Here is a 26,798-nt window from a genome sequence, read left to right on the forward strand (position 1 = left end):
AGTTACATCTTTTCCATACTTGGTGCTTTTAGCTACTGCCCATCAAGGAAACAGTCAACATGGTCCGATTTTCACATCATTCTAGGATATAAAAAGATTAAGTACAATAAATTTCCACTGGATGACATCATGGAGAAGAAAGCTACCCTGGTGTGCATTAAAAATTCATCTCCCATTTAGGTGATCCTAATGTAAAGGGGGCTATGGGTTCCATGCTGGCCAGTTTCTCTCAATTTAATCCAGCCCATGCACTCAACTGCCTTACTTTGCAGAATTAATTGAAGCACTAAGGAAATAATGGTTGAAACCCCCCACAAAAAATTAAAGTGGTAGATGCTTATAGAACAAGCAGGGGTGAAATGCCAAGGCTTCAGGACTCGTTGCAAGAACTAGAAGAGTACTCAATGCCCAGAACAAGCAGCTGATGCAATGGCATTAAAACGAGGATCCAGAAGTGATGGGTGCCATTGTGCTTAAAGTTTATCTCTCCAGTGGAGCACCTGACAAGCTTAAGTGGTTTGATTTCAGTGAACAGCAATGCACAAAAAGCTGGGAATTGTTTCCCTACCACAAATCCCAGCATGGCTGAGAAACAAAAGGAATTCTATGGCAAAAGATCCTTATCCCAGGAGATACTTTGGCTTGTGATGCTTCTATAAGGCTTCTCTGCACTGCTCACTAAAACAGATCATACAAAGGTGCATATGAATAGGAAAGCAGCTCCCTCAATACGTGCAGGCCTGCAGGCCACTCCTGTGTAAAAGTGTGCAACACCAACCCAGTGAGACCTCTACACAGGGAACTTAAATCTAACCTTGATAAATAAAACCAAAATGTTTATTTACACCAAAGAATTCCAACAGTGGATCTTTCACATATGAAGGACAAAGTATATATACACAGCAAAGGGTAGCAAGGCTGTAACAAGGGTGCTTTGTCATCAATAGTAATATCTGTCCACAATTACAGGTCTACCATTTCAGTTTAAGTTAGTCTACTCGCTCCCTCCTCTCCGTGCATATTTACAAGACTGTGAGGTAACCAGTATTCTCACCACATGGCACATGAGGGCGGGGCTGGTGGGGGATGACTCAATATGTGACTTGGTGCAGTCTGATTTTCCAGCTCTAAGTAGCCACCATTTTGAAATCTCTATAAACAATTAAAAAAAAAAACAATATACGCAGTAACAAATTAATTCCAGAATTCCAAGCCAAGGGATTGGCCGGAAGAACCTTATGTGGAAAAGGTACTGATTAGAGTATAGCTTACCCTACTGGAGCACCTTCAACAGGAGATGGCAAGAACGTCAACTGGATCGGTAACTTTATGCTTTAAGACTAAAATTACATGCAAGGGAGAGAATCAGCGCTCTGGTTAGCTCCTAGGGAGACATGATTCATACAGGACAGAATAGGGTTTTAGGCCTTATCTGCACTTATTTCTTAGAAGTTTTTACCATCTCTACAAACTGAAGTTGTCTCCTTACTGTACCCCAGTTGAGTCATATGCAGAATATGGTGTTAAAGTGACTGGTACTTTAAGAATTCCCCTCCCACTGCCTTGTGAAGACTTGGTCTGGTAGACTCCAGAGAAAAGCACAAGGCAATCCCCCCAAAGTGTGAGCTGGTGGTGGACTAATGGCGGGACTGTGAAGAGAAGAGATTTCCAGCAGGATACAACGGCCTGGAAATGTAGTTGGTTCATCTTTGTTCTCAAGTGATGAGGAGTTTGGGAAAAAAATTGTCCGAGAAATATTCCATCTGCAGTATTTTCAGGGATTCCCCTGAGTTACGAAAAGTTCAAGTAAAAAAAAAAAAAATCAGCCTATAATAATTTTTTTTATATAATGACTGAACTACTATAAATCCACAAGCAACTGTTCAGACACGGAGCCTCCGAAGTGTTCCATCCCCTCCCTTCCCCTGCCGGGTGCAAGCTGCATCCTGGGGAGAGGTAGAGGGGGAACCTCTTCCCCACCTGACTCAGCTCAGGCATTTGGAGACAAAACCCATCACTACTGCTGAGCTCCTGCAGCAGCTGGAACCGGCATCCCCAGAGTATTGGTGGCAGAAATCACGGGTGAGCCCGCTAGAGGTCCAAGGGGTGAAGGTGTTGGCACTGAAGAGATCCCTGAAACAAGACAATTCAGCATGAATTAGAGCGAGGATGGCACATCATACCTGAGGCAACCCAACATGCTTCTAAAGGCCAGCTACTTTGGGAGGCCACTTTAGTGGGAGCGTAACAAAATGCAACTACATTCTAAAGAATAAGATGTGACTAAAGAGCTTTCACTGGCCTCTGAACAATCACCACTGGTCTCAAATGGTGTGGGGAGAATCACGTTTGTACACATCTGCTTTTGGGAGCGGACACGTGACTCTGGATAACTACTATCCTCCCATCTTGACATCTTTCAAACCGGCCCCAAAGGCATTCAGAGCAGCAGAACACTTCCCTGTGAAACAAGCAGGGACTACGGCAGGTTAAGTTAGTGAAGCCATCCCAGTCTTTCCTCCTATTTCATCCCCAACTCCTTTGTAGCCCCCTTACGTAGGCCATACCCTGTACCTGACAGCTAGCAGCACTGCCTGCAGAATTCACTAGTCCTGATTGCTTTCCTCACCTCCCATCTAGCTGTTGTACAGGAAGTTTTACAGCATTTACCAAGAAGGAACTGACCTGACATCATACTGGCGCTGCTGACAGGAGTGCTGCCACCTGGCATGCTGGATGAACCCATCCGAGCCTGGTCCTTCACAATGGGATCTAAGAACAACATACGAAGGGTTAGGTTTTGTTCTGCCAGACAGCATCTCAGAAGCACAAGACCTGCATGATGGAAAATGTATTTGCACGACTACCTACTGTATAAGTATGCACTACTAAGCATTCTTATACGAAGTGTCAAATTCCGCCCTCTGGTACACAGAAGCAAGTCCCACGGACTTTGGTAGGAGATGCGCACAGGTGTAAGAGGGTTGCATTTGATCACTGATAAGCTGCAGTAATGCAGCACTCTAGTCTCAGTGAGTGTGCTTAACATGATAAAAGGCAGCTGAGGGAAATGCATCCAATTCATCTCATTCCGGCTCGAAGGAGACTTCCGTTTGGGGGGGGGGGAGGGATAGCTCAGTGGTATGAGCACTGGCCTGCTAAACCCAGGGTTGTGAGTTCAATCCTTGAGGGGGCCATTTGGGATCTCGGGCAAAAATTGGGGATTGGTCCTGCTTTGAGCAGGGGGTTGGACTAGATGACCTCCTGAGGTCCCTTCCAACCTGGTATTCTATGATTCTATGATTCAAAGTTAGTCTGGGAAGGAAAGACGACTTCTAATAAAGTTGATCTTTGAAAGTGAGTTTAGTGGATCAGAGATTTATCCCAAATTAACAGATAATTTCTAAATACAACCCTAAATTGTTCAGTGTATTGAGGGTTTAACACGATACTATAACTTCAGGGTGACAATTGCTTTTTAGGTCTTTATCTTCCAGAAAAAGCCTCTTTCATTAACTGCCCCTTTTCTTCCCAGCTGCAGACAGACAGTGCCACACCCATGGCTGATAATAAAAGACCCAGAGCCCTGCTTCTGCAGCAGCAGCACAAGGAACCATAAATGTTTCCCTGGTTGCTGCTGACTACAGCTGAGCAAATCTTGAAACCATTTTTCTGCAGATACTTGTTCATATTTGGAATCAAATTCTCTTCAGCTCTTTCTAGAAGTCTTTTGCATTCGCTCTTCATGAAAGTTCTGCACTCAAGCTTCACAATTGCTAAGAACCAAGAAAATCAATTTTTTAGCTCTAACATTTGCCAAAAACAGTTGTGTATTAAGGTGCAAAATTTTCATTGTAGACCGTGTTGGTTAATTGTATGAGTCAATCAGGGACCAAGAAAACAATGTGACTAGCGTTACTCAATAAATAATCAGATTTAACATTGTTGCAACTATTCACGAAAAATCCTCGGAACAAGAATTATTTGTGGAAGAAATCGCAAATAGGTTTGAACAAATGTGTGAGAATTTTGCCATACTATCAAACAAAATATAGGCAAAAACTAAAACAAGATATTCATTCAGTTGCACATTAATCAACAAAATGGGATGAGATACTATTCATCTGGTTTTATTAAAAGACAGGCAATAGATAAACAATTGCAGCACAGATGTCTAATTATCACCAACGCAACACCACTAGGTGTCTTCATTAACAAGGCAGCTGATTGACTGGCTTGACAGTACCATATACCACAACTCATTCTCCCTCCTGGGAGTGCCTTCCCTTCCCAGCAGGGCAAATCCAGGCTGGCTTAGGTGGTAATGGACTACCCCATCTACCACAGTCAGAGGCAAACACTCTCTCAGATGCTATGCAAGTATCTGGAGAGACAAGGCTCAGTTTACAGCCGCTTGCCCCATCTCCATCATCATTAACCAACAGAACCAGCAGCTCAAACAGTAGCAAAACATGAGACTGTTTATACGTACAGAAGTATGGGTGTTCCATGGCTTCTCTTGCTGTGAGTCGTGACTGGTGATCATACCGCAGCAATTTGTCTAAGAAATCCAGAGCTTCTGGGCTCACCAAGTGTTGGTTCTCACTGTGAACAAAGCGCTCCCATCGCTTACGGGAGTGCCTGTAGAGTTAGGAAAGTCAAATGAGCGGAATCTGCAACACCCCTGCTGAATATGGCTTTTCCTCTTTTTAAACAAGGCCTTCTGGCCAGGGGTATGCCACAAGAGATACCATCACTATTCAGTGTGGCAGCAAATATGATCAAAACTGTACTGTAGATTATAAAGTTGAAGTACACCATGCCACCGCTCGGTGGCACAGTAGTCAATGTTACTTCTTACAGCACTCTGATTCAGGCTGTGAAATTAACTCCCAGCCCACACTTCGGGCTGGTCTACACTACAGAGAGATCGATCTAAGTTACGCAACTTCAGCTATGTGAATAATGTAGCTGAAGTCAACGTACTTAGATCTACTTAGTGCGGTGTGTCGACGGGAGATGCTCTCCCATCGATTCCCCTTGCATTTCTTCTTGAGGTGGAGTACTGGAGTTGACGATAGAGCAATCGGTGGTCAATTTATCGCGTCTATACTAGACACGATAAATCGACCCCTGCTGGATTGATTGCTGCCCGTTGATCCATCCGGTAGTGTAGACAAGCCCTCTCTCTCCACCTCCCACAAGGTAGTTTTGGTGGATGTCACCGCTGAAAATGATCACTGTACTAGAAAAATCTACCTCCTCCTAAGCAGTGATTGATTTGCTATAACAAAGTCAATGGCTGCCTCAAATTCCTCTAGTCACTAACTCCAACTGTACATTTATTGCCTACAAGATCTCCCAGAATCTGTCAGCACCTGTCCTCAGCCACATCTGCAGAGAGAAGATTCTTTTCAAGGCAGCACTGCTCTACTGGATTGATATCACATAAGAACCAGGTTAGTTTTAGGAGCCCTGCAGCTGCTTTCTTCCCTAGACAGTGGTCTGTGTCTAGACAAAGCGCTGCTGCCAGGGCATTAGTCTACCTGCTCAACGATTTTGGGTAGATCTGAAAGGTTCCTGGCTCACCTGCCCAAGATGTCATTGAAGCGTGGATCCAGTTCAATGTTGTATTTGTCGATGTAGTCATATAGATCTTCTGTCCCCAGCACCTTGGCTATCCTGACCAACTGGTATCAAACAACAAAAAATAAACCACTGTGAAGGGGGAAGGATGTGATACAACCATCATGAAAGTAACACAGTATATCCCCTTATGAGCACTGAAGTGCTATTCCAGAACACAGAATCCATGTTCAGGGGTGATCTTGTGGCTCCTACTCCCAGACTGCACAGGATTGCAAATACTGCAAACATACCCGTACCGATATTCAGCTCTTCTTGTCAGTCACGGCAGTCTATTAGAGGAGGGCATGCAATATTCTAATTCAATTTGTAGAGGAAAAGCCCCAAAATAGCAACTGTGTGTGAAGGCAAGAATAAAACCGGGGAAAAAGCAGAAGCCCCAGAATGAGCCACTGAAGGGCAATGCACTATCTTAGAGGGCTCTGGAATGAAGGTCTGAACAAGAAGGCCAACATTCTTTAACTTCTCATATCAGTTTAGGCACCTGATCCACCCACAGCTCCAATGGATTTAAGGGCTTAATTTTAGACATGTTCCATTTGAAAGTTTTGACGCATGGTCCTAGAACCTATATAATTCTGGTGCATAAGTACCCAAAGAGGATAAATAAGGAACTTGGTGTGAAGTCAGTCTCTTTATTGAATAAGAGAAACCATGAAGATACTGGGTAAGTCTGAGAGCAAGACTGATGATGGTATCAGGAAGGGCTTTTCATATAATGTTACTTGTCCATGCTGTTGTTCTGAAACACCTGAAACACACTGTCTACTAGGCTAAATAGAACCATTGCTCTTGGTGAGCACAAATATCTTCAGATACACCTGCTGAGACAGGGCTCAACTGAAGTACTGTTCCTGCTATCCATACATTTCCACTGAATCAGCAGAAAATGTTACACATTGAATAGAGACTAAAACATGGCTTCAGATTGAGAAAAATAGTGATGATAAATGCTTATTCTTCAGCCCCTTGTAATGGCTGGAAATGCAAACTAGAAACCTGGACCATGGGGATTGTACCTGCCAAACTCACCTGATCATAATTGTCATGGCCATGGAAAAATGGCTCCTTTCGGAAGATCATACTGGCCAACATGCAACCCAAGCTCCACATATCCAGACTATAGTCATACATCTGAAAAAAGAAAAGACATGATTCACTCCTTCTGGAAAGCTAACTTACGTGACTCCAATGCTAAAGAGTGTTGTCCAAATGATATATAGGCCAGATGACATTGGGGATAAAGAATGAAACATGCTAACACAATACGATCCTAGAAAACCTTGTTTGGTTCTAAAATTCCAGTTGCTCAAACTGGGCTCTGGGAACGTAAAAGAACAGTGGCAGATGTCCTCAGCTCCATCTTTCTATCTGGATGGAACTGCAGCCCTCACACGCCTTGTTACATTTACTGGAGGTAGATATTATGGAACTGATCAATTGGCACGTTGTGTTGCCAGAGAAGTAATGTGGGGTAAGCAAGAAAGAACAGAAACAGGTTGTTTCTCCCCTAGGAAAAACTGGCAGGTGAGAAGTTGGCTTGGCCCTGAACCAGAACAGAATCTGGGAGTGCTGTGCCCCTTGGTCAGTCAGTAACATCTTTCCATCCCCAGCACTCAGTTTGTAACCCTTCACAATGGAAACAGCATGTAGTTAAAATGAACTACAGCAATAACCTCTCTTTTTAGGATTTTAATGGCTCCATTCAGTAATTTATACCATACATTTAGTTACCCTGAGTGTAAACATGGGTCCAGTTCAATTCTTTGTATGCTCTTCCTTAGTACAAGGCTGGTCCCCTTATCTTCCCTTGCTTCTGAAATCAAGGAAGCAGGCCTTTAAGTTGTTTGGCTCTTCTCTAGAGCCTCTTAGAAACATTTGTCTCTCCAGTACACTGATGCTGAATGCCCTCTGCTGCTTTTTTTCTGCATTGGAGGACAGGTCCTCCAAGGTTCTTGAATTCTGTCAAGTCTTCAGATGTTCTAATTCCTTAGTCTCCTATTTTGGTATGGTATTGGGCTTCTGTATAAGCCAAAGTTAAGCAACTTTGGTCTGAACCTCCCTTGTGATTCTTACCTGATAATCTACAAGGAGTTCAGGTCCTTTGAAGTATCGGGAAGCCACTCTGACATTGTACTCCTGGCCAGGATGATAGAATTCAGCCAGACCCCAGTCTATTAGCCTCAGCTAGAAATGGAAGAGGAAGAGGTAAGAAGGCCTGGTCTGGGCCTTGGCTCTCCAAATGACTCTAGACACCATGTCTCAGAAAATTTTAATTTGGTGAAATTTTAGAGTAATACTGGGTCTTTTTAATCAGCTAGAAGTGAGATAATGAACATTTGTCTAAACTCGACACCACTACCCATCTGTCTTTGTGCTGGAAATACTTAAACCCCACCACACACTTGAGACTATTTGAGCAAGCCAGAGCATTGTATTTCAGTTCCAAGATCTAAGGTAGCGGCAAGGAAACATTTCTTAGCACAAGCTGCTTCTGTCTGGGTTAACAGGGTAGGGATGTCTCATTAAAGATCAGTTTCTGAGGGACAAAGGAACCATTATAATCACTAGCATAGCTAGACTTGCAAGTAAAAGCAGTGGCCACATTCCAACCACACAGAGGAATCACATGTACATGTAATCACCCCGAGCTGTACATGTTACAGTATGAACTACAACACGTGAGGAAGAGCCATCACTTAAACAGTTGTAATTCTGTATAAAGTTTAACTGTAGCTATTTAGTTAAAGGCTTTTTACAGATTTTCATTTTAGATTTATTCACATGATGGAAAAGCTGCCACTTTGAGCCTTGATTTCTGGCAGCACAACAGCACAGCGATGGCATGATGGAGGTGCTGTAGATCTGAAGAAAAAAGTGAAACCCACCCAGCATTCTGCTCCTTACCTTTCTGTGCTCATGGTCAATCATGACGTTGTGGGGTTTGACATCTCTGTGCATGATTCCCATGCTATGACAGTAATCCAAAGCCTGTATATAGAACAGAGGAAAGGAAGAAGTCATTCAACACAAGTTAGCAGCTTTCTTTTACACCCACTCTGACCAAAGCAGGGGTCACAAAGGAACTCCATCATTTTGTGTTCCTTGAGATCTACTCCCTTGACAAGGCTCCCATGCATAGGAAAGAAGGAAGCTGTATGAGAAGGGATTCCAAAAATAGATAACTGCCCTACTTCCGACAGATTTATGAACCGAACCATTTGTAAAGTTAATACTGGTTACAGGACTAATGTCTGAGATACAGTTTTTTTCAAATGCAGCAGATGGGGAAGCATTTTCATGCATACCCCAATCTCACCACACAGCAGACCTGACTATGTTCTACTCAGACTCATACTAAAAAGAAAACCTATAGAACATGCCTTTCAATACCTTCTCCCCAGGAGTAGGTCCACCAACATGTTTTGGGGAGAGCAATGCTTCTAGCTTCACCTCAGATGCCTCCTAATGTAAGTGGAATTTCAATAACATCCATAAAAGCAGAGCTATAAGGCACCATGGACCAAACAGGTCTAGCTTCCTTCAAACTCTGATGAAAGGAGGAAAAAAAGGACACCCCCAATGTGCATAAGAAAGGGGATTTTGTGCTGCAAATGCACTCAGTTCACAGACTATATTAAGGCAGGAAGCCAGCAGCTTCCGGTCCAAGTTTTCCCCTTTTGCAGGCTGTACACAAATCTGATTAGTATTTCTACTTGTCTCAGTGTACCCAAAAACTCAAAGGCAGCACCAGTCTATACCCAGCAGGGCTAGAATATGTGGGAACAAGATAGGCCAGTTCCTGTAAACTTGATATCAGCCCTCATTTCTGTCATTCAGAGACCTGATCCTTCTCCCACCTGCATTTGTTTTCTATCACTGACTAGTCACGCCAACCACTGTAGGACTGTATCGGGGCAAATCCCAGATCCACACAAAACTGATAAAAAAATTAATGAACTGGAGATCGTCCACTTACCTTCAAAATCTCATACATGTAGAATCTAATATCATAGTCTGTTAATGTCTGGTACAATTGCTGTGGGAGACAAAGACATCACTTCAGTGTTAACACAGCAGGAAATCACATCCATGCCAATACAGAACAAAACAACCAGATTCCCTGCAACTCTGTTTTTCCAACTGCACTGATGGTGGTAGCAACATTTCCTCAATCCACCAGCCATTCAGCACTGCCCCCTTCCTCACATAATTCAGCTGTATTGTTCACCTCCAATTCTGGCCAATGTAAAGCTAACTTCCAAGGAGTACAGTTCTGATTCCATTTCCCACAGACACCCTCAACCCTCCAATGCAGTGTCATAAAAAGCAGTGGCTTGCAGGCTGGCTCTCAGAGGCTGAAGATTTCTGCAGAATTAAGACAACTATTCCAGATGGTGTTAACAAAAGAATAGCCATAACGGGTCAGATCAATTGTCCATCTAGGCCAGTATCCTGTCTTCCGACAGTGGTGAGTGCTAAATGCTTCAGAGGGAATAAATAGACCATGGCAAGTATTGTCTGATCCATCCCCTGTCGTACAGTCCCAGCTTCTGGAAGTCAGAGGTTTAGGGACACCCAGAGCATAGGTTTCATTATTGACCATCTTCAATACCCATTGATGGATCTATCCTCCATGAACCTATCTAAATCTTTTTGCAATCCAGTTAACTTTTGGCCTTCACAAAGTCCCCTGGCAACAAGTTCCACGGGATGACTGTGCATTGTGTGAAGAAGTACTTCCTTTATGTTTGTTTTAAACATGCTGCTTATTAATTTCTTTGGGTGACCCCTGGTTCTTGTGTTATGTGAAGGGGTAAATAACTCCAGAAGTAGGCCAAAAGAGTTCACAGCAAGCAGCACTTAACTCTCTCGCCACAGAACTGAAGCCACAGAAACACGCATTTTCACATTTCAAAATTGGAAAAAGACCAATGAATGTTCAGGAGATTCACCTGATGTACAAGAAGTGTTTAACAGAATGGGACTTGGGATCAGGATTCCTGGGTTCTATTCAGTGCTCTACTACTGAGTCATTATGAATGAGCAAGTTACAAACCTCTGCCCCAGAATTAGCCATCTTTAATGTCAGGATAACATGTCAGAAGGAAACAGCTATTGAATAACCTGCCCAAGACCCCGGTACTAGTCCCTCTCCATAAATAAAAGTTAAGGGAGGTGGCTTTCAAATGGAAAAGAACACAATTACAAGCAGAAAACTCAAACTGTACCTTAAAGTCTGTGTTGTTTACATGTTCAAAAACCAAAGCAGGGGTCCGGGACTAGGAAGAGAGAAAAGTATTTAGCTATGTTAAATCTTTGATAAGCAATCTTTGTAAACACTTATGAATGAATCTGGTGATTTTCTATGATTATGACTAAAATCCCTTTCCCCTGGACAATTTACATGCTTCAGTTGTTTTCCGGTATTGATAAAGAGATGGCAGAGCTGAAGCCATCACTACTTTGCATTGGCCCTGTGTTTGCAGAATGAATTCACACATTTCAGTCCAGTGTTACTGCCCCTTAGTCAAGAAGGGTAAGGGCTGGTTTACACTGAAAACTTACATCGGCACAGGGCACAGCTGTGCCGGGCTAGGGTCAGGGGGGCTGGCTCTGAAAGAAGCTAAACTGATTAGAAAGCTGATCTGATTAAGCAATTTAAAGACAGGATTTAAGAGCAGAGGGGAAAGCGGAGTGAGGACAAGTCAACACTGAAGTCAAACCCAGCAATTTGAGCACCATCTCTAAGCCATTTATACTCACCACAGGGTCTTTTACTATATCTGCAAGGGTGATTATATTGGGACCACCTCGCAAGTTCTCCAAGATCTTGATTTCACGCTTGATTTTCTTCTTTTTTACTGGCTGAAAGAAAAAAACCCAAAGCATTGGTAAAATAAAATATTCCGGTGAGTAAGACTAATGGAAAAGCTTCAGCTCAGCAGCTGTCCCTCTCTTAAAAGTGGCTGTAGGAGCTCTTATGGAATTAGGTTAAAAAGCCAAACTTTCCAGTTTCATTATCTGATTTTGCATGCATTAGAAGGAGGGGAGTCTCAAACATTTGTGATACCAAACCATCTCTCCTTCCACTCTCAGTTGTACAAGCATCTGATGAGGGCAACAGCTAAAGCCACTCATTACCTGGAAAGATAGCCAAAAATACAAAATGATTCCGATACTATCCATATGATCAGACAGCTGGAAATGAGAAGTAGCACCATGTGAACAGCAAGCTCTGAGTGGAACACGAGCAATACAACCAGTTTGAGAAACACTGGATTACAATAGTTCACCAATTAAGACTGTAAAATGCGTGTTCCAGTGCTAGTGACCTTTTATTAGCTAGAGACAACATGCCAGAGTCTTGAGCCTACCTCTTGAATCCGCATTTTAGATGTAAATCTTAACTATGGGGACATTCTGTAGAGCAGAAAAGCAATGCTCTAAGGTTAGTAGTCACTAAAGTTTAGCTAATCCGTGGTCTTAAAGAGGAACAATTCCAGCTTGACTCTTGAGTGTTTTGCCTCTCTGTTCGAAAGGGAAAAATAGCCAGAGTGCTCATGGGGGAGGGAGCTCATGGCTTCCACAGGCAAGAGAATTTTCTAATCATCCCTTTGGTGTCAACAAATTAAGAGCTCAGCTCTAAAAGCTAATGTCTGGTGTACTGGCATTGATCTCACAGAAAACCTAGTTTCCTAATGTAGTGGGGAGAAAGCCATGGCAGCACACCGTGATACAGAGCAGCACCTTGGAAGGATGGATAGGCACAGAAGCGGATGCTGCTAGAAGCAGCAATATCCGATAGACAGATTTGACATGGTAAGCAAGCATGGGGCTTGCCCGGATGGACTGCGAATAGTGCTGAGTTACAGGAAACTCCAAGGGGTTCCAAGTGCCACTGAGTGACATTTCCCACAACAGAATTATTTCAGGAGGCTCAGATGTTCTATACCAAAGCGCTGCACTTTATATCCACCTAAACAGCCCAGGGACAGATTTCCATCTTCCACATGGTCCCTTGCTCACCTTGAGGATTTTAACTACTACTTTTTCATTATTTGTGATGTTGATGGCTTCAAACACTTCGCTGTATTTGCCCCGGCCTAATTTCCGAACTAGTTGGTAGTCATCTTGATTTCTGTGGAGAGAGAAAGGTACAGAGTCCCAAAGAGCTCAGTCAGTCCTTTTTCATTCACAAAATTGTCCCTCTACAAACATCAGCTCTCTGCCTTGTCTTCTATACAAGCTAGGTAGAATGGCTGACTGGACTCCTCTTTCTAAAATAAAAGATCAAAGACTGGTAGAGAAATGTGGAACCTCACCTTTCCACCTCAATACAAATCCAACCCAGGTGAGTAACGACGAAGAGTAGCTGCCATTCGATAACTGCCTATTTGTAATGACCTGGTCTCCATGTAGTTCCTCCTCAACATGAGTTCATCACAAAAAAAAACCACCTTCAGACCTGGAGACCTTGAAGCATTCTCAGTAAGAGAGGTCAAGGACTGAAGGGGCCATGTAGACAGTTACCCTCACACACACACAGAGGTGACCCCTCCTGTTCAGGGCTGAAGAACATTGGGAGAGGAGTGTAGGAAACCTTTCATTGTCATTGCCTGTTTTACACCTTTTCTTGGATAGGGGATTTATTTCCTGGGCTGTCACAAGAACCATGTTCACTTAAACTGATCAGTTTCTCCTCCAACAAGCGACAAAATAAGCCTCCTACCCAATCTTTTCCTTGAGTGAAGGGCTGGGAAAAATGGTGTGTTTCAATTGAGACCACCCCAATACATTTGTTCAGTCCTTCCAGCATAGACTTGATGTGTATGACTTCCATGCACATCACAAAATCAAATGTAGACTGTTAACATCAATTAAAATTACTAAGGGAGACAGTGCTATAAAACCTGTTTAAAATGGACTGAGTCTGGGACACTGCTTATGCTCAGAAGACAACGTATATTTCAGAGTCAGGCACAGGAAGGGCCTACACAGCCGAGACACTGCTATATCAGAGCAGAAATGCTGCAATATCAGCTAGCACCAATGCGGTCTTAATCTTGGGAGGTTTCAGTTCTAAGCTCAATTTAAACACTCCATTCCTTTGAATGAAAGGTACAAAACTTCTCCAGAGCCTTGAAGAGAGCTCAGCAATGAGACTGTTACAAAGTGATAGATACAGAGACACTTAAAAAAAAGTCTATTACGTAAGTCCCTTCAATTGTCACCCAGTTTACAGAGGTACCTTGACGCCTTTTCAAATTATTCACCCAAGCCTAAGATCTTAGTTTCTCCATCACCACTGAAAAGCAACTAGACTAAAGGAAGGAGGGGGCTGCTCAAAGTTTTCTTATACTGCAGTAGTTTTAAAATAATGACACAAGAAAATCTTTTAGACACCGTGAAGGGGCACTGTGCTATTTCTACAATTGATGGTAACAAAGTTTACAACCCTAATGTACACCATTCACACTAGAATACTGGCAAAACGCAAGAAAAACCTTAAGCATTATAGAAGCTTGAACTGATAGCTTCCCACACATCACTCAGCCAGATACAACAAGGATCAACCCCCACTCAGCACAGTCAATATGAAGTGCAGACACTTACCCCCATTCAACAACATGTGACTCATAGTCCCAGTACTCTCGGGGTCTGTGTGTATTTACATCAGTGTAAACTCTGGCCCTGCTTGGCACGGGTCCTGACATGTCGGACAGCTTGCTGGGTGGAGTTATATTAGGCGTTTAGAGTTCTGATAGCCTCCGATCTTGAAGCCGGACACAGGGTGAAAGCCTTGGATGGGCCTTTGGTTTTTCCAACTACAGAAACAAAATGAACAAAGGTTAAAATCTCAAGGTAATATTAAAATGTTTAAGTTAATCATTAAAAGCTGTCCAGCAGAACTGGAAACTGGCCATGTGCCTGAGACCATTCCTCAGGGCTTGAAAAATGGTATTTGCTTGCTCATCCTGAGTAAGTGGGAAGGAGCACTACCCCATGAATTTTGGCAGATTCAAAATTTCACTTTAAAAAAAAGTTCTCTAACTTTCATAGTTGCAAATTGGAATCAATGCAGTGTGGTCTGAATCTGCAGACAGACTCCTAGTTCAACCGTATTCTGAAAGCAACACAACATCCAACTTCCTAACCCTCCAGTACAGAAACAATGCCCAAGTCACCGTATGTTGAAGGGCCCAATCTACTATATCCACATTACAAGATGACATATGATGCTGCATAATACAGGGGGATGATGGGTAGATTGACACGTTTTCTGGAGTAGACTTTTTATAAAAATATCAATATTTTGTATTTAAATATTTCAATCTTTACTTATAATCGTGTGTCTAAGAACTATAAATGCATCAGGGCAAAAGTAGCCTATGATTTCACTACTTTGTAGTGCATCAAATATGCCTGAAAGAAGAGGCTTAAACATTTATTTTTATTCTCCCTTGTCCCTATTGCTTGCTTTTTATTAAACTCAAGCCCAAGAGTTTCAAACCAATTCCAGAAAAGTAGTTTTCCATCTACAGCCAACATACCAGGGAAAACTGTAAAAAAGTAAAGTTTAGAAATGAAAGGCCTTTGCGGTGTCTAGAAACGCTTTCTTGCTTTGGCCTCTGCCAATGGCCCAAGACATTGATATTCAGAACAGAGATCCACAAAGAGGTCTTCTGTGGATGGGGCATTTCAAAGTGGTGAGAGACTTTCCCAGCATATATTTAGTAAATAGCGTCTCGTCTTATCGCAGCTATTGAGAGTACAACCACTCAACCAAGAGCAGACAAACCTTGCCCAAAGGGATCCCTACCCTAATTTAAAATAGTTTGCTACTGATTTTTCCACATCCAACAAATCCTAAGTCTGCAAAACGCAAAGAAAAAAGGCACAGAACATCAAGACGTGTGCACATTTCACTGATCATTCAACAAACTTTTATACTATCTAGAGTGAGAACTCAGGGCAGAGATTGTCGCTTTTTTTTACCTCTAAAGCATCTAGAACACTGTGGATGCTATGTTAATGAACAAAAATATTGATGCTTAGTGTCCCAGCCAACAATCCTGCAGTAAAACAAATCCTTCTCTACTGCTCCCCAGTGCTTGTCATCTGTAATTTATCCCATCTCATCCACAGAGAACAGACATAAATCCAAGCATTTTATCTAGGCTAACATGCAGAAGCTGTGCTTTTATGACCACATATATTCATTTGGTGGAATGAAAGGAATCACTGGCCCTGAGTCACTGCTGTGGCTTCTCCATGCCACTTAAGAAATTAGCTAGTACCTAGATAAACAACTTCTCTCCCATTATGTATTTAGATAAAGGTTAGTCACCTCCATAAGACCTCCCATAACTTGCGTAAAAAACCCTTGAAACTTGCTTCAGAGCAAGGATCCTTCTTCCATAACTAAGCAGGAAAGTTCATACTGACCACAAATCTCTTTGAAAAGGCTTGTGTCAAACAGAAATAACCAGACTTTTTAATATAGCTTACTTACTCTCTCAAGAAATAAAAGTCTAAGTTTAGTAGATTCAAAACAGGTCTAGGATCTCAAATGCAACCTAACAGCAACAAAGTTACTGAAGTCAACCGAACACTCCTTTGAACATTTTTGTGGTGTAAAACTTTTCCAACTTCCTCTTGTTCTGAGAAATAGCAGAGAAGGGTCTATGTTCATATTCTTCTCCCAACACTGACACCCTCTACACACAGAAGCCAGCTTTGACACATTAACTTAAGATCAAACAAGACAGTAACAACAGCCAGTCTCTTGGTCCTCATACTTTTAAGGGCTCGGCATGTACCTTAGGGCTTGCCTACACACAAAAGTTGTACTGCTTTAACTTTACTGGTATAGTTAAAGCAGGACATCCCCAGTGTGCATGTTGTTATACCAGTATAAAGGTGCTTATACCTGTAGAGCTATTCCCATATGGGAACAGGAATAAGCTATACCTGTATAGAACACTTTTATACTGACGTAACTGTGTCCATACTAAGTGTTGCATCAGTAAAAAAGCCGCACCTAGTTGACAGGTTTCATAGTAGTATTCCAGTACAAGAACTGTGTAGACATGGCCTAAGTAAGACTGATCATTGTGAGACATCCAGAGTTTCAAGCATTGGTTTGAAACTATTCTCAATAGCTTGTGACTCCTCACCAGGGCCTGCTGCATTAACCAGGGGAAATTCTACAGTCAGAGGAAAATAATTTTGATCATTTGACCATAAAAAGTTAAGACTTCAAATCTGATTGTCCTACATGAAGCTGTGGTTCTCAAAGCTGTGGTCTCACATTCAAATGAAAATGAAGTGCCATGGCCAACGACACTGCTCTGCGTCTTGCTTATTAGGAGTATTGTAAACAGTTTATCATTTTCTTGTTTTTAGTGTGACTCTCACTCAGTGTTCAGTTAAGCTTTGCCTTTGCTTTAACGTAAATTAAATGCCACTGTCATAATCAGTCAGAACAGACTAACTTCAATTCCAAGGAAAAATTTTAATATTTAAATATTATGGGTTTCAGAGTAACAGCTGTGTTAGTCTGTATTCGCAAAAAGAAAAGGAATACTTGTGGCACCTTAGAGACTAACCAATTTATTTGAGCATGAGCTTTCGTGAGCTACAGCTCACTTCATCGGATGCATACTGTGGAAACTGCAGCAGTCTGAAATCTAGACCTGAACACATAACATAACTAGTCTACTCCTCCACAAGGGCAGCCTATTATTGTTAAATGCTCATGCAATGGTCTCAGCCCGGAGCACTTAAAATATCACCTAAAACTGGGCTGGGGATCACGGTTGACTACTCTGATCCTCAGGCAAAATGGAATTGTCCATTGTAAGGGTAAAGCTCATTTGTGCAGAAGACAGCTCTCTCAGGAGCTGGTCCAATATAGTGGAATGAACTTCAGCACCACCTAACCCACCACAAACCTCACCACCTTTTGCTCCAAATGCAAGGCATACTTTAAACTTGCCTTTGGTAATACAAACACAGCAAAGTGTACATATAATCCATTAAAAAATCCTATACAATATCTCCTTGGTAGGAGGAAGGGAGAAAGTCATGCAGGAGAGATACTAGTCACACTGCTGAATGCACTTTTGGAAAGCGCATAGCTCCTATGGTATTGAGCATAGTATACAAACCTAAAGAGACTAGAGTCATAACGACTTCTAGAACAGATACCAGTGCTCATGATCTCATTATTAGTATCCATAAATTGAGAATAGCTATCTCACAAGGTTGTTGTGAAGCTCATTTAGAGACCATAAAGCACCTACAGCTCCTCAGATGGAAGGCTCTATAGAAGTGACTAGTATTTATATTGCACCACGGGTGTGCATAATAGGACACTCACCCTTGAGAGCCATAAGTGAATCCTGGGGTTTGCAATCTTACATTTCTTCCCTCCTAAAGAGGGAGATATTTCCTGTATCCTTGCATACCCTCACCCCTTCAACTTAAGGGGCAGCACACTTGTTTAAATGAAAGGTTCTCAAACTGGGGGTTGTGACCCCTCAGGGGGCTGGGCGGTTATTACATAGGAGTCATGAGCTGTCAGCCTCCACCCCGAAACACTCTCACACAGCAGGCCTCTGAGTGCAAGTAGTCACCAATACAAAAGTTTGAGAACCACCAGTTTAAATGGCTCCAAATAACGATCTTTGCTAGCTTTAGAAAAGAGTTTTGGAAAAGACGACAGCTGTATTTCAGAATGGTCCACAAAAATCCCCCCCAAACAAACAAACAAACCCTTACAAGTGTTCTATTTAGATTGTACAGTCAAGTGTAGGGGTTGTGTCTTCCTTTGTGTGGAGGGCACCTAGATCACAGTGGGCACAATCTAAATAATTCAACCATGTATGTGCTGCACTTTACACCTTGCCGCCTTACAAAAAAACACAGGCCTCTATTAATATTTTGTAGTCTAAGTAATAGCTCCACTGGTCAATTAGCGACCTATAAAAAAAAGGGAACAAAGAATACCTGAGAAATTACAGGTCTGTCAGCCTAAGTTTGATACTTGGAAAGACACTGGAACAAATTATTAAACAATCAATTTGTAAACACCTAGAGGATAACAGGGTGGTAAGGAATAGCCATAATGGATTTGTCAAGAACAAATCATGCCAAACCAACCTAATTTCCTTCTTTGACCGGGCTGGGAACAGAGCCCTAAGCACAGGGCCAGGAGCTGGGGATGGGACCGGGACCAGGGCCAGGAGCTGAGCGGTGCTCCCTTCCTGCCCACCGCGGGTCCCAGCCGCACATCCCCTGAATGTTCCTCAGCGCCCCCCTAGGGGGCACAGCCCATAGATTGGGGACCTCTGGCCTAGTGGATGGGAAGGAGCAGATGATATGATATCTTGATTTTAGTAAGGCTTTTGACACAGTCCCACATGACAGTCTCAAACCACCTAGAAAATGTGATCTACATGAAGTAACTATAAGTTGGGTGCAAAACTGGTTGAAAGACCATATTCAAAAAGTAGTTAATGGTTTGCTGTCAAACTGGGAGGGTGTATCTAATGGAGGCCCACAAGGGTCAGTACTAGTCAATATTTTTATGAATGACTCAGATAATGGAATGGACATATGCTTATAAAATAGGTGGATGACACCAAAAGGGGAAGAGCTGCTATCATTTTGCAGGAAAAGATTAGAATTCAAGACAACCGCGACAAATTGGAGAACTTGTCTGAAATCAACAAGGTGAAATTCAACAGAGAAGTGCAAAGTACTACACTTCGAAAGGAAGACTCAAATACATAAATGGAATAATTGGCTAGGTGGCAGCACTGCTGAAGAGGATCGGGGGGGATGGTAGTGGATCACAAATTGAATATGAGTCAATAGTAGGATGCAGCTGTGAAAAAGGCTAATATTCTGGATTGTATTAATAGGAATGTCATATGTTAGATATCGAAGGTAACCGTCCCACTCTACTCAGCAATGGAAAGGCCTCAGCTGGAGAAATATCCAGTTCTGGGTGCCAAACTTTAGGAAAAAAGTTGATAAATTGGAAAGAGTCCAGAGAAGTGCAACAAAAATGATGAAAGGTTTAGAAAACCTGACCTATAAAGAAAGGGTAAAAAACTGGACATGTTTAGTCTTGAGAAAAGACGACTGAGGGGAGCTCTGATGAGAGTCTTCAAACATGTGAAGGGCTGTTATAAAGAAGATGGTGATCACCTGTACTCCGTGACCACTGAAGGTAGGACAGGCAGTAATCAGCTCAATCTGCAATAAGGGAGATTTAGGTTAGATATTAGGAAAAACTTTTAAACTGTAAGGATAGTTATGCACTAGAACAGGTTACAAAGGAAGCTGTGGAAGCCCTATCATCATTGAAGGTTTTTAAGAACAGGTTAGACAAACTCCTGTCAGGGATGGCCTATGTATACTTGGTTTTGCCTAAGCTCAGGAAGTTGAACTACATAACCTCTTGAGAGCCACTCCAGCTCTACATTTCTATGGCTTTACCAACAAGCCTTGCACAGCACCCTGAAGCAGGCTAAATTTAGGATGTGCCACACAACCAGAGGGACAAGTCCCGGAGGTATAAACCCTCCACCAAGCACGTTTCATCCCCTGCCCTTAATAGATGACAAGCCAACGGCAGGAAGCAATTTACTGGCTCATAATCCCTATGTAAGGACAAAGGGAGAGGTAATTTCTCAGGTGACCATAATCTGAGACTTTTTTGGACTTTGTAGAATGTAACCAACATCTTGAGGTATAACAAGCAAGTAGAATCTGTTCTCTGCACTGGTTAGGTCCTCGTAGTGGCTCATATCTATGGCCCTACCAAATTCATGGACATGAAAAACAGGTCACGGACTGTGAAATCTGGTCTCCCGCCTCATGAAATCTGGTCTTTTGTGTGCTTTGACCCCATACTATACATATTTAATGGGGAAGACCAGCATTTCTCAGGCCAGGGGTCCTGACCCAAAAGGGAGTTGCAGCGGGGGTTGCAAGGTCACTTTAGGGGGGTTGCGGTATTGCCACCCTTACTTCTGTGCTGCCTTCAGAGCTGGACGGCTGGAGTGCGGCGGCTGTTGGCCGGGCACCCAGCTCGGAAGGCAGCGCCCCGCCAGCAGCAGCAGCACAGAAGTAAGGGTGGCAACACCATGCCATGCCACCCTCACTTCCGCGTTGCTGCCTTCAGAGCTGGGTGGCCGGAGAGTGGCTGGTGCTGACTAAAGGCCCAGCTCTGCAGGAAGCAAGGCAAAGGGAAGGGTGGCAATACTACACCAGGCCATCCTCACTTCAGAGCTGGGATCCCGGCCAGCAGCCGCCACGCTCCAGCTGCCCAGCTCTGAAGGCAGTGCCGCTGCCAGCAGCAGTGCAGAAGTAAGGGTAGCAATATTGCAACCCCCCCCTACAATATCCTTGCGACCCCCACACAAGTCCTTTTTGGGTCAGGACCCCGACAATTACAACACTGTGAAATTTCATATTTAAATAGCTGAAATCATGAAATTTATGATTTTTACAATCCTATGACTGTGAAATTGACCAAAATGGACCCTGAATTTGGTAAGGCCCTACTCATATCATGGGCTGCAGCATTTTGCAGTAACTGACACATGCAGGTGCTTTTTAAGTGTAACTTCAAGTAGAAGTCATTGTGATAATGCAGCCTCAAGGTTACAAAGGTGTGCATCCTCATGACAGTCTGAATCAGAGATATGATTGAAGCCTCCAATAAAATGTAGACTAAAGACTCATTTACTGGTGCATTTCAGAGCAGCTCAGAGGAGTGGGCCGGGAGCACCAACTGAAAATCTCTAGCAGGAGAGAGTATTATGCCTTTGCAACACACTAATATTACTGTAGAAAACCATGTAGCAATCATCTAAGGCCTAAGGCCATGAGTGTCGTTCTGCATGACTTACACAACTAGAAATTAGGAGTGCAGATAGATGGAAAAGCCCCTGAAGTGTAATTATACACTGCAAGAATCCACAAGTTTACTAAAATGCACTTAGTATACTGCAATCCATTAGGATCGTACATTTCAAGTGAAAACTTTCATTTTTATTCATTTCCTGACTCTGCTCCCTCCCAGCAGAGTGACAGTGACTTTCAATTTAAGCAACTAAAGAGCTAAAGTTAGAAACCTAGCTGGTTGGATGCACAGAGACCATGCAAGACTAATTTGCAATGTTTCAGCTGGTTAATTTTCTAATTTGAGATTATTTATATTATCCAAGTGCCTACTGTGAACCCCACTGTGCTCGGCATTGTACAAACAGAACAAAAAGACAGTCTCTCCCAAAGAATTTACAATCCAAGTATAAGACAAGACAGATGGAGACAGACAGATTTGGGGTGGGGTGGGGGAAGAGACAAGGAAACAATGAGAAAATATTGGTCAGCATGATATGCAGTGGTCTCAACACACCAGCTATCTAGCCATTGTCAAGTTTTGTAGACATAACAGCAAAGGAGAGTTTTCTAGTAATACTCTGTAGAACTAGCTGATTCTAGACTAGTCTAAACTGACTTGGCTGTTTTAGTTTGAACACTTACAAGGATTTAAATATCAATAAGAATTCTAGCGTGCTCCATCTGGTCTAGCTTCTTCTAGAAGACCAATTTCATCATTTTGTTGAAAAAAAGTGAGTCATAGTAGTCAACAACAGGGCAAATTTCACAGTAGATGGCTTCCTAAGTCATGTAGTTATAGGCTGACACAGGATGTACAGTATGAAAACTCCTCCAAAAAGGCACCTCAGAAAACCACCATCCACTGGAGCTTCCCCAACAATTCCACAAAAACTTCAGGGACTAGAAGGATAAATAGGTATTTACCTCCACAGTTCTATATGAGGAAGAACGAGAGAAATGACAGTAGTGGTAATTTTTGGTTTTAAAGTAAATGTAACATTACTTGCATATCTTCCTCCATTTCCTTTAAAACCAAAAGTGATCAGCACTGTCAATTCTCTCATCCCTTCCAATAAGAAATGTGTTGGAGGGAGGAGGGGGTGTTTAATGCAAGAGGGCAAAATAAGATGATTTAAATTCCTGGCCAAAACGTACTGATACCAACACAGCTAGGCAGTAACATGCAAAATACAGTTCAGCCCATAGCTGAGAGGAAGAAAAGCTGCACTATGGACAACTCAAACAGCTGAGCTGTACCTAGGTCAAATGAGTGTAATGAACTGATTACAAAACCACAGTTACACTTGTAGGGTGGACAGAGTCTATATGTAGCATGTGACTTGTTTATTTCTGCATGAACACTATCATCTCCACTCCCCGCTTCCATCATTTATGCTTTCAAATCTGGGTGGATACTTCCCTTCAAACCAAACAGCAATGAAGCCAACAAAACGTTCAGTATGTCAAACAACAAAAAGGATGGGAAAAAGCACAAGACAGAACAGAGGCCCCTGTCCACACTATTTCTGACCTGTGATTTTGTAACAGATTAAAAGGCATTGTCAAAGTGTTTACAAGCAATAAAGTAAAGTTTGTTTCCACACAGCAACTTTCTAGCCTTCATAATATTGTTTGTGCATCTGCACATACCAAACAGCCTGACAATACCTGTTCATTGAGGGAAAATTTCGAGAGCTATCCTAGTGTATCTCCAGAGGCTAGAGTACATGGAGGAAATGCACTGTGGCATCAAGAAGAGTGCATTGTTCCATGTCCAGCATGTCTTATTGCACACAGAGCTAGGAGAAAGAAGGAATCACCAAACTAGTCACATAAATGTGTTGGGTGGAAGGGGTGGGGAGAGACTGGGCTGTGTCCACATTGCAAAATAGTTTTGTGCTGAGCTGGTTACAGGAAGGCAATCATGTGCCAGAGCCAACCATGCCAGTTAACTGATTCAATACAAGCTGTAGCATGAACAGGGCCTAAAAGCAACAATGGTCACTGCTCCTGGTTGCAACAGGTATTTGATTGCCCTAATCTTCAGCAGAAGCACATGTAATACTGAAAACAGTGCACTTCTTATCAGAAAGGCAGACACATGGAGACAAGTGCCAGCAGCTGGATTACTCTAACCTACAGTTCACATTACTATCCTCACCAGATACTAAAACAAAACTGTTATCCTGCCCACAGAAACAAAAAGCATCCTGGGGCACTAAGCACTACAAAGCAAGGAAGCCAAGTACCATAGTGATGCAGTACAGCTCTGAAGAAATCTCAGCATCTCCTCTTAAGTGATGGATGTAACCAATAATTTCTAAAGACTTGGAGAGGGCTCACTTCTACCACAAACATGGTTTAAGTGAGAATCACAGTTTTGGGTTTCTAGTCAATGCTATACTGGAGATCAGACAAAATGGGGCTAAAAGAGGGGTGAAGGAGGAAAAAAGTCTGGCTTTAGAAAGATTAAAGATTGTTCAACACTAAGGATTTGTCTACATGGGGAAACTGACCAGCATAGCTATAGCAGGATAATTCAGAAAAATTCTGGAACAGCTGTAACCACTAGAATGATGAGAAAGCTGAGACTGAGAAGCTTAAAATTCTATTTAAAAAAAAACATTTTGATTAGTTTAAGCCACAGTTAAATTAGCCATATTTTTTTTAAAAAAAGAGAAAGATCCCGACAGCTTTTAAAAACTGCTCTCATTAATTTAAATAGTAAGCCCCTCATATCACAGAACTTGTGTTTTCTAAGGGGTGGTATACATTTACAGCACAAAAAAAGTAATATTAATCAATAAAATGTGTGTCAATTTACTGCTCAGTGGAAGTATCCCATGCAAAAGGTCAGCAAACTGTAGCTGCCTATGAGATAGATACCAGCACCCTTCACAGTTCTGGACACAGGTATTTCTGAAATCTGTTTTGAAAAGGCACTTTGTGTAGTTTATTGAGAGCGTAGCTAAGTTATGGGAATGCATTTGCCCTTTCCATGGAAGTTCTTCTGGCACCAAGCTCTCCTTGCAGAAAATTCTGAGTGTGGGATTCTTCAGGGCACTATACCCAAAACAAGTGTCACACTGAGTCTAAGTGCTTACGTTGATACTAATGGAACTGGAAGCCAAGAACTTCCCAGAAGACTGGTGTCCTGAGGAATGTTGCAACAGCTATCTAACCCCTGACCTTTCTGAGTAAGTGTATAAATAAGACATCCCTGGATACAAACATTACTAAAGAGTAACAATCCATAGAGTGGGTAGGAGAAGCACTGCTTCACTACTTCCACCAGCAGCAGAATATTACCAGAAAGCTATGAGTTTATCTAGACAGAGCACCGCTGAACTCTTTTCAATAGTATGTAATGTGACCATTACAGAAGATGACCCAGTTATAAGAGTCAGACTAAGCTGGAAGAAAATGTCTCCAGAGGAACAAGATGAGAAATGACAAGATTACCCAATTTTTTCAAAATTGTTTCTTGTGGCTGCCTGTTGCCCCCAGAGATCCAGGGACATCTTCCCCTCTCTTCATCAGCCCTAGAAAGAGCATATACCAAACAGGTTTCTCCAAGAACTAGAGCAAAGGCTGATTGCTCAGATGGGTCCAAAGGCTTTCCACTCACTCCTACTTTCCTCACATAAGCTTGTTAACAGCTGCAATTGTAGCAGTGTTCATGTGGCTAGGAAAGAAAACAGCCGGCTCATTCTGAAATATCACTTTTTACCAGGTATCTGAGAGGTGCAAAATTATAATGAATCACCCTTCTCCCCCAAAGTGGCCTAAAGAACAAGAATAAAAAAAGAATTCTTTCCAAACCTGCATCTATTGGTCTACTGCACCACTGGGGGGAAAATACCACCTTTCAGAATTAAGGCTTGGGTCCATCTCTGACATAACCAATGTTTAAAGACGTCCAATGTAGTTACTGGAAACATTCTAAAAGCAGATCTAGTTGACTTACATACATACTGCCTGTCATCATTCCCTTTCCTCTAACCTCTACCTCCTTGTCTGACTAACTGTGGGCTCCCTGGAGTAGGGACTGTCCTTGTGTCTAGAAATGACTTAGCACAAAGTGCATGTTACTCTAAATAAAATATCTAGACACACTGTAGATGACTACAGTGAAGCCTATCTGGTCAAACAGAAGGTAGTCTTTCTTCACTCAGAACTCAAAAATCCCATTCTTAACCCTAACACAGAAGAATTAGTGACTGCTGTGGTATACAGTAAAAACAAATTCAATTTGGCAACAGGGACTTGGTTTGCATACCTACAGGGATACAGGAACTCCAGCAATCTGAATTTTTCATAATCCAACTAGAAATAGAAATTGGTTTGGATTTACGAGGACTGGTGTTTTGTATCTTTTTTTCCAGGAATCCATTTGCCCGTTAAAGGGACAACGTCAACTTAAAAATAAAATAAAATTTTAAAATCCAAACAAAGCATTCTATTGAAATTCAGAGATTAAAAAGTCCAACTCCAACAGACAATTTTTAAATTTAATCCAGCGGTGGCCAAACCGTGGCTCATGAGCTGCATGCAGCTCTTTTACAGTTCAAGTGTGGCTCATGGAGCCCCACAATGCCTCCCTCCCATTCTCCACCTACCAGACTTGTGGGGGGAGCTCTGTACCTGTGCCTGGTAGCGGGGTGGTGGGGTAGGAGCTTCAGCCCCATAGGACGTGCCTGCTGGAGATCGGGGCTTCAGCAGGAGCAGGGCTGAAGCCCCAAGCCCTGGCAGGCATGCCCCGGCTCTCGAACTTCTGAAGGTTGTCATATGCAGCTCAGAGAGTTAGTAAGTTTGGCTACCCCGGTCTTGTTCTCCCATCATTGTTGCCTCCTGAGCTACATTTTGAGCCAGCTATCCTTCCCGTTTCCTTTTAAATGGGTGGTGATGCTCAGCTGTGGAGAAATAAGGAGTCAGATTTTATAAAGCCTGAGACCCTCTCTGTCAACTCAGGCAACAAAGGAAGAGTTTGCAACTTAAACTTAAAAGAAAATTTGATCAACCCTTTATAACTGGAAATGGCAGGAAAGTTTAGTTCAGAAATTGGCAGTAAGTCTCCCAGAGTAATTCCTGCATTAGCACACACTCTAAACTGACACTGAAGGCACTAAAGATGCCATAAACTCCCTAACAGCTTAGTTGGCTCTTCTGCTGAGGGGCTAAAGCTGTATTTGGCCATAAGAGAGGCATCCCATTAGAATGGAGCAGCA

The 26,798-nt window shown here is 42.5% G+C and overlaps 1 protein-coding gene across 2 annotated transcripts in view; it reads right to left on the reverse strand.

Annotated features, from left to right (window-relative positions):
• Window positions 1–808: 808 nt before the first annotated feature.
• Window positions 809–26,798, reverse strand: part of CSNK2A1 (casein kinase 2 alpha 1) — a 33,469-nt gene continuing 7,479 nt past the window's right edge. For both annotated transcript variants that reach the window (XM_084646017.1, XM_084646018.1), the window contains 12 exons: window positions 14,263–14,474; window positions 12,676–12,787; window positions 11,413–11,514; window positions 10,878–10,928; window positions 9,626–9,685; window positions 8,554–8,637; window positions 7,723–7,833; window positions 6,679–6,780; window positions 5,590–5,690; window positions 4,493–4,641; window positions 2,686–2,772; window positions 809–2,133 (listed from right to left, as the gene is read on the reverse strand). In XM_084646017.1, coding sequence (XP_084502143.1) covers window positions 2,018–2,133; window positions 2,686–2,772; window positions 4,493–4,641; window positions 5,590–5,690; window positions 6,679–6,780; window positions 7,723–7,833; window positions 8,554–8,637; window positions 9,626–9,685; window positions 10,878–10,928; window positions 11,413–11,514; window positions 12,676–12,787; window positions 14,263–14,363 — 1,176 coding nt within the window. In that variant the 5' untranslated portion in view covers window positions 14,364–14,474 and the 3' untranslated portion in view covers window positions 809–2,017. The remainder of the gene's footprint in view (window positions 2,134–2,685; window positions 2,773–4,492; window positions 4,642–5,589; window positions 5,691–6,678; window positions 6,781–7,722; window positions 7,834–8,553; window positions 8,638–9,625; window positions 9,686–10,877; window positions 10,929–11,412; window positions 11,515–12,675; window positions 12,788–14,262; window positions 14,475–26,798) is intronic.

The sequence above is a fragment of the Lepidochelys olivacea genome (assembly GCF_965140295.1).
Source record: "Lepidochelys olivacea isolate rLepOli2 genome assembly, chromosome: 13".
NCBI lineage: Eukaryota > Metazoa > Chordata > Testudines > Cheloniidae > Lepidochelys > Lepidochelys olivacea.